At 32.9% G+C, this 8,507-nt stretch overlaps 1 protein-coding gene across 1 annotated transcript; it reads right to left on the bottom strand.

Annotated features, from left to right (window-relative positions):
- Positions 1-1,822: 1,822 nt before the first annotated feature.
- On the bottom strand, positions 1,823-5,290 carry LOC135127919 (trypsin 3A1-like). Its single transcript, XM_064054614.1, has 6 exons — positions 5,236-5,290; positions 5,103-5,173; positions 2,431-2,655; positions 2,269-2,382; positions 2,076-2,219; positions 1,823-2,026 (listed from the first exon to the last, which is right to left on the bottom strand). Exons 1-6 carry the CDS (start codon positions 5,288-5,290, stop codon positions 1,823-1,825), a joined length of 813 nt encoding a protein of 270 aa, XP_063910684.1.
- Between the last annotated feature and the right edge of the window lie 3,217 nt (positions 5,291-8,507).

Here is an 8,507-nt window from a genome sequence, read left to right as displayed (position 1 = left end):
AGGAAGTCGAAAAATCGAAAGATTAAGAAATACTGAAAAATTAAAATATCAAAAGATTGCAAAATCTAAAATTTAAAATTCAAAAATTGAAAAATCGAAAAACTGAAAAGGTAGACACATTGAAAAATCCATAAGTCAAAAACAGAAAAGCCAAAGAATTGAAATATTGAAAAATCCTAAAACTGAAATATATAAAAACCAAAAAATCGAAAAATCAAAAAAGTGAAGTCGAAAAATAGAAACCTAAAAAATCGAAAAATCAAAAAAGTGAAGTCGAAAAATAGAAACCTAAAAAATCGAAAAATTCAAAAATCAAAAACCTGAAAAATCAAAAAATTAAAGAACTAAAGACCAGGAAAATCGAAAGACGCGAAGGTCAAGAAATGGGAAAATCAAAACATCGATTAATTGAAAAATCGAAAAATTGAAAAATTGACAGTTTATAAATGTCAGATTTGAAAAATTGAAAAATCGAAAATGTGAAAAAACGACAATTGAAAAACAGAAAATCTAAAACCGGTAAGTCGAAAAATCGAAAGATTAAGAAATTGAAATATTTGAAAAATGCATATTTCCATTTTTCAAATATTTCAAGAAGAGCTGAAATGAAAAATTGAGAAATCGAAAAATCTAAAATTTTGTATATGTATTGAAAAATTAAAATACCAAAAAATTGAGAAATCTAAAATTTAAAAAAAATCGAAAAATCGATCAGCAGAAGTAAGAAATGGAAAAATCGAAGAAAAGAAATATTGAAAAATCCCAAAACTGAAATATCGAAAAACTGAAAAATGAAAGAAAAACTGACGAATCGAAAAACTGAAAAATCCCGAAACTGAAATATCCAAAAACTGAGAATCTAAAAAATCGAAAAATTGAAAAATCAAAAACCTGCAAAATCGTAAGATCGAAAAATTGAATAACAAGTAAACTGAAAAATCCCAAAACTGAAATGTCTGAAAACTGAGAAATTAAAAAAATTGAAAAATTGAGAAATCGAAAAATCAAAAAAGTGAACCTGAAAAAATAGAAAAATCGAAAAACCAAAAAACCCGAAAAATCAATTAATTGAAAAATCGACAAATAAAGAGTTTATAAAAGTCAAAAATTGAAAAATCGAAATAATTAAAAAATCGTAAAATTGAAGAGAAAAACTGAAAACCGAGAAATTGAAAAATTGAGAAATTGTAAAATCCAAAAATTTTATAATAAATAGGAGTAAATTGAAAATTGAAAAGTTAAAAATATTATATGACATTTTTTCTATTGCAGTTAATTTTATTCCTAGTTAGAAACAAACACTGTTGCCAACATAAATCGAGAAGTCCTCAACCGTCATTTAATTTAAACTATGACGCTTCTCTATGTTCTCTGCTCTCACCGTACGTAGTAATCTAGTATTGCAAATTTACCAGTAAATTGTATAAGCGACATAATTAACCGGCAAATTATTCGATTCGTGTTGTAAAACATCCAAAACCAAGCTTTTCGTCAGGTTGGCCACAAATTTAAAATTTTCTTTTCTTTGTCGTCTAGTAGGCGTAGAAATTTATTTGTGGAATGTTGGCAACAACGAATTCTTTGGTTAGTTTGACGTTTACGGCCAAATAAATGTCAAATAAAGTGTAATGCCAACACGAAAAATCCAAATATATTTACATAAACCGAATTTTACATATTTAGCTGGTCAATTTACACATTGACAGTTATTATTTATTTATGGTCGTCTAGCTTGAGCGAAAAAAAAAACAAAAAAAATGCATATTGGTGTTCATTTATTGTTGATGTTTTCAATACAACAACATTTTTCGTAATTTAAATTTTAGGGGCAGCCACATTCGCAATCACAGTCATCATAAAAGCTAGGCTCCACATTCTTGTTTCCTATCATGTATTTAATCCACGCCACGTTACTCGAAAGTTTAGAAAACACACCCGTAACATTCGGATCTCCACAAACGCTCGGCCCCCACGAAACCAAGCCAATCTGCACCCCATTCACAGCCAACGGTGCCCCTTGGTCACCCTACAAAGCCAAAGTTTGAAAAATGTGCTCCAGAGCGTCTCGCCTGTACCTTGCAGGTCGCCTTCGTGCCGTATTGTCCACTAGCGCAAATGTGGTACTCCTTGTCTACAATGTCATAAATTTTTTCGCACTCCTCGTCAGGGTACACTCTCAGCTTCCCGACGTGCAACTTCTTCACCATCCTCCCGAAATGCTAGCCGAGATAAAGTCAGTAGATTCCCAGCATCAAAAATGAGACTTACGTGGCTATGGCCAAAGCCCGCCAAAATGGCGGTGGCGTTGGCAGCAGTGGGCTCGTACAGCTCCGGCAGGGTGACGGCTCCGATGCCGTTGCCGAGCGGAATGGAGTTCTCTAGCTGCGAAGTCAAAAAAGGTCAAGGGGTCTGTGTGTGGTCAAGGCGTACCTCTAGTATTGCCAGGTTGTTTTTTAAGGGTAGTTCTTTGGTGTAGTAGGGGTGGATCTTGACGCTTTTTACTCTGATGCTGTTCTCCATGTCGGCCCCCATGTCGTAGTGAATGGTGATGTGACGTGGGGGCGCGTCCTGAACGCAGTGGGCTGCCGTCAGGACGTAGGTTTCGCTCAAAATGGAGCCGCTACATAACCCGGCCTGCGTTACACTTACAACCACCTAGAAATCGATCCATAAGAATCCGGTAGGCTTCTTATGGTATAGGATTTTTTTAAATGTGGGGGAATTTTGAGCCTAATTGTGAATTCGAAAAATTGGTCTAAAGAGTTTAGACAGTACTTCCCTCGCTGTCGGAAACTTGACGACTGCATGCCTATTGTGTTTTTTTTCTCATTACATTTTTGTAGTGGGAATTTAAAAAAAAATTGCGATGACGTCATCAACATTTTTGCAAGGACACGTATATCAGTTGGGATAGATGTAGTGTAATACTAAGAATAAAATTATTATATTCTCAAATTTTCGGGAAAATGAATTGGGTCGTTTGAATATTGATTTGTAATAATCAATAAAATAACGAAACAATTTACTCACGTATACCTACGTATCACAGGCAACTGAAAATCGTGTATGTATAAACATTGTTAATTTAAGATGACAGGCGTAACAGCATACGTGAGAGCCAAACACAGAAACTGTAAACAAAACGACCGTCGGTTTTATTGCTTCGACTTCCGCTTATTATATAAAACATTGGGTTTTATTTTAATTCTTGACGGTGAAATTCACAATTGGTTGATTATAAACATGTCTATTTCACATTCGCGGAATCAAGTGAACGCATAAAACAAATGCAGGTCTGTAATGTTAAAGTCGATGTAAATAAGCGTGCTACCCTTATGTTTCAACCGAGTTTTTCCTTTAACAAATTTTGTGTCTACCAAATTGGGTTGGTTGGTGTGTAATACTAATAATAAGTGTTGCCTTTAATTTAATCAATAAAATAAATTGACTTCATTAATTTTTTTGAACCACCTCTTAAGAAAATCTAAAAAATATGAATGGAATGATAAATCACAAGTACAAACTCATCATATTTTTTGCATTTTAGATAGGATTTATTCAGCAAAATTTAAGGGTGACGTCATCAATTTTTTTAGGAGGGATGAACAAATACATTTTGAACAAAAGTTTACCATGCTTATAATAACTTTAAAATATTCCCAAGATTTCAAAGCATTCGGTTTTGTAATTCCTGATTAAATCGATAAAATAAATTCACGCCTTCATTAATTTTTTTGAGTCACCCTGCATATGCAAATCCAAAAATATGAATGGAATGATAAATCACAAGTACAGACTCATCATATTTTGTACATTTTAGATACGATTTATTCGGAAAACTTTTGAGCTGACGTCATCAGTTTTTTGTAGAAGATAACCAAATATATTTTGACTAAAAATTTATTATGCTCTTTATAACCTTAAAACATCTGCAAGATTTCAAAGCATTCGGTTTTGTAGTTCCTGATTAAATCAATAAAATAAATTTACGCATTCATTAATTTTTTTGAGTCACTCTGTATATGCAAATCCAAAAAATATGAATGGAGTGATAAATGACAAGTACAGGCTCATCATATTTTGTACATTTTAGATATGATTTATTCGGCAAACTTTCGAGCTGACGTCATCAAGTTTTTGGAGGGGATAAGCAAATATATTTTGACTAAACATTTATTATGCTCTTTATGACCTTAAAACATCTGCAAGATTTCAGAGCATTCGGTTTTGTAGTTCCTGATTAAATCAATAAAATATATTTACGCATTCATTAATTTTTTTGAGTCACCCTGTATATGCAAATCCAAAAAATATTAATGGAGTGATAGTTCACAAGTACAGACTCATCATATTTTGTACATTTTAGATATGATTTATTCCACAAACTTTTGAGCTGACGTCATCAAGTTTTTGGAGGGGATAAGCAAATATTTTTTGGCTAAAGATTTATGATGCTCTTTATAGCCTTAAAACATCTGCAACATTTCAAAGCATTCTGGTTAGCAGATTAAAAATTAAATTTCAAAATGTTGTTTTATAATTTTGATTTTTTTTCCAAAAATCTGGACGTTTCGGGTGAAAAGTCGATTCAGAGTTGTAAACTACATGTGTAGGACTATGTTATTTTATACAATTGAAAACCCATTTACTATGTACAATTTTGAAGTGACGTCATCGCTTTAGTGGTGGGGATGATTCGACAAATTTTGGTTAGCGTTTTACCATCTACATGATATTCTTAATATAAGTACAAAATTTCACAACAATCGGTCGAGTACTTTCGGAGATTATCTGTCTAATAAAAATCCGTGACAACAGACGGACAGACGGACAGACGGACAGACGGACAGACGGACAGACGGACAGACGGACAGACGGACAGACAGACGGAAATGGGAGACCTATTTCTTCGTCTTCTAGGGGTCATGAAAGATCGAGAAAACGTAAAAGTAGAGAGTCGGCCGACGGACTCGATTACAATACTTCCTTTGCTTACGCTCGGGAAGTAAAAACTGTAGAATTATAGTAAAAAAATCGAGCACTTGAAAAATCAAAAAATGGACAAAATATGGTTCTAAATTTTGCGCAATGCCACTACTTACAGCGTAGTCGACATCACCAGAAGTCTCTTGGTCTTTGAGAAATTTGCCCCAGGGGGCACGCCGGGCGGCATCTAGTAGTGTTGAAAAAAAATCGTCCATTTTCAATATCAAAACCCCATGTAAGCACACTTACTTGCAACACTGAGGGCCACCAGACCGTTTAGAAAAACTAGGAGTGCTTTCACCATCTCGACTGCTGTTTCGGAAACCCAAAATCTCTTTTTTATAAGAACGGCGATGAGTAATTTAGCTAAATTGGAACAATACTCAATAAAAAGGTTACAGTTTTTGCGACAGTTCATTTCGATTTTAAAATTTAATTTATATTATTTTTTTGCTTGATTAAATAAAACTAACAAGACGATTCACTCTAACTTTTTAATTGAAGTTTATGGTGGATCCGTAACACTTCATTACTATCACTGACAATTATTTTTCTCGATTAATCAATCGAAAGTCATGGTTTACTCTTCTTATTTTAACTTTTTCGAAAATCCTACTTATATCTATACTTATATAATAAAGCTGAAGCTTTTGTTTATTTGAACACGTTAATCTCAGAAACTACTGGTTCAAATTCAAAAAATCTTTTTGTGTTGGATAGTCTATGTGTCATATATACATATAGGCTATATAACATCACGCTATGATCATTAGGAGCGAAGTAGCAATGAAAAATTCGGAAAAACGGGAAAATTATTCCTCCTTTGACAGCTTCCGTTGCTTACGTTGCTTAAACGGTTAAAGTTACGTAAAAATCATGTATGACGAAATTGTTCCCCTCTAAAAGTTCTAAAGAAAAGTCCGCAACAGCATATGTCTATCTTTTAAGGTCGAGTCAGTATAACCTTTTTTATGGTAATGAAATTTGTTCTAAAATAATAATGCATTATGTATAAAATTCTCGCGTCACAGTGTTTGTAACCGAACTTCTCTGAAATGGGTTGACCGATTTGTAAGAAATTTTTTATGTATATTCGGTAGTTCTGAGAATAGGTTGTGAACTATTTTTTAAACCCCTAAGTGATCAGGGTGGCCCACCCTAAAAAATTTTTGTCTATTTTTTGGACAACATTTTTTATTTTTATTTTTTTAAGAATTGGCATCAAAAAATACACATAACCCTAAATTTTCACCTTTCTACCACCAACCCCCATTTTTTAATCGTCTATATAATAAAAATCAATTCCTGTTCCTGTTAGTCTCGCTAAGACTCAAAAACGGCTTGACCGATTTGAACATTTTTTTATATTACGGGGATGGTTTATAAATAAAAAAAAAATAAGGAAAACTTAAAAGAACAGTTAAAAAATAAAAAAATTCTAAAAATTTTGTATGGGAATCGCCACTTCGAATTAATTTTAATAGTTGGTTTTTCTGACGAACCTGTCGTCTAACTGACGTGTATCACGTGACGTGTCATACAAAACTAATTCTTCCGTGCAATTGTGAAAAGTATATTGCATTTCAAATCGTTCTTTGTTTATTCCTAAAAAAAAAAACGTCGTTTATTTTAAGAAAAGTCTTGGTTAAAGTGAATTTAATTACACATTGCGAAAGTTTCTTATTAATTTTGATCTGGCATTCTATTTACCTATATTCACTTTGTTGGTTTCGACAAAACCTCAAACTTTACCGTTATTCGAGGATTTAATTTCAAGTTTTCAATATTTTAAAATTCTCAAGACAAAATTTACAGATTTGATTGACTGTGAAAATAATTCTGTGTCGTTTTATGAAGTTCATTAAAATGCCGAGAAGACGACCACCTCACATAGGTCCACGAAGTCAATCAAATGTGCGACGAACTACCTCAGGTGCAAACCGCAATGATTTATTTCATGGGTAATTCGGACATGGAAGTTGATCAGCGTTGTGCTCAAAATCAACATAATCAAACATTGAAGCGAGACATTGGGTGGTATGAATAAAACTGAGTAGATACTCATATTCGAATTACGAAGTACTCTATGTACTGAGTACCTGCTTGGAAACATTGTATCTCCCCGGATACAAATTGAACATCTACGCGTTTTGTGAGCATTTAATCTAAAAATGAGGATCGGCGTGGCAAATAATTGAGCTGTCTGTAAAGCAGCTTAGAAAACGAGTACATCGTTGTAAGAGTGAATTTTAACTAAACATGGCGACTTTCATGAACGTGGAACGTCGTCAAAAGGTGCATTCAGTTTGAAAAACACATTAGGAGCAGGAATATCGAAAACTTTTCAGGTAATTAACTTTTATTTATGCATAAATTGTGCAGTGCGTTTTTACTAACACTGGCCATAGAGATTCCCATCTCAAGGTGTCTACCCCATACTAACTTATATTTTGGTGACTCGATTTTTGCCTTGTTGGTTGAACACTGTCACTGTTGTCCTTTTTTGTTGTATCGAGATGCTACTTGAGCATCAACTGTTACTTACTGAAGTATTAGTATCATCTAGAAAAACTAGAAATATTTTGATTTGATATTCGAGTAGATACTTCGTATTTCGAGTATGAGCATCTACTGAGTTTTATTTATATCAACCATTGTCAAAAAATTGATCGAACGTTGTTTCGACAGAACTTCCTTCGCACCAAAAGTATAATGAAACATATTCAGCATTTTCGAGTTGAGTCTTTTCTTCACACAATTTTGTGATGACCTAATCAACATTTACTATCAACACGTAGATATACCACCTTGGATTGGTGCAGTGTAATACTAAAAATAACTGTATTGTATTCCCAAAATTATCTGCGAAAATCGAGTGAGCCATTCCATCAATTTTTGGGGGGGAATAAATAAATATTCTTAACAATTTACCATGCTTACAATAACTTTAAAACGTCTGCAAGATCTCAAAGTATTCATTTTTGCAACTCTTGAGTTATTCACTAAAATAAATTGACTGATCCATATATTTTTTTGAGTCACTGTAAAAGCAAATCTAAAAAATATGAATGCAGTGATAAATTACGAAAATATACTGATGATATTTTCCACATTTTAGATAGGATTTATTCGCCAAAATATTGAGATGACGTCTTCAAGTTTTTGGGCTTGATAAACAGATATATTTTGATTGAAAACCTACCATGTCAAACAGTAACTTCAAAACCTCTGCAATATTTCAAAATTCAGTTTTGCAATTCTTGGTTCAATCAATAAAATAAATTGACTCAGTGATTAATTTTTTTGAGACACCCCCTATAAGCAAAACTAAAAAATATGAATGGAATGATAATTCACAAGTATAGTCTCATCCTATTTTGGACATTTTAGATAGGATTCATTTGGCAAAATTTTGGGCTTACGTCATCAATTTTTTGGAAGGGATAAGTAAATATATTTTGAATAAAAATTTATTATGCTTATCATATGTTTAAAACATCTGCAAGATTTCAAGGCATTCG

The sequence above is a fragment of the Zophobas morio genome, unplaced genomic scaffold (genome assembly GCF_036711695.1).
Source record: "Zophobas morio isolate AGI-343-1 ecotype UQ-CSIRO unplaced genomic scaffold, CSIRO_AGI_Zmor_V1 ptg000012l, whole genome shotgun sequence".
NCBI classification, from domain to species: domain Eukaryota; kingdom Metazoa; phylum Arthropoda; class Insecta; order Coleoptera; family Tenebrionidae; genus Zophobas; species Zophobas morio.
Note: the sequence above shows the minus strand (reverse complement) of the source record. Positions and strands in the feature narration are given on the sequence as shown.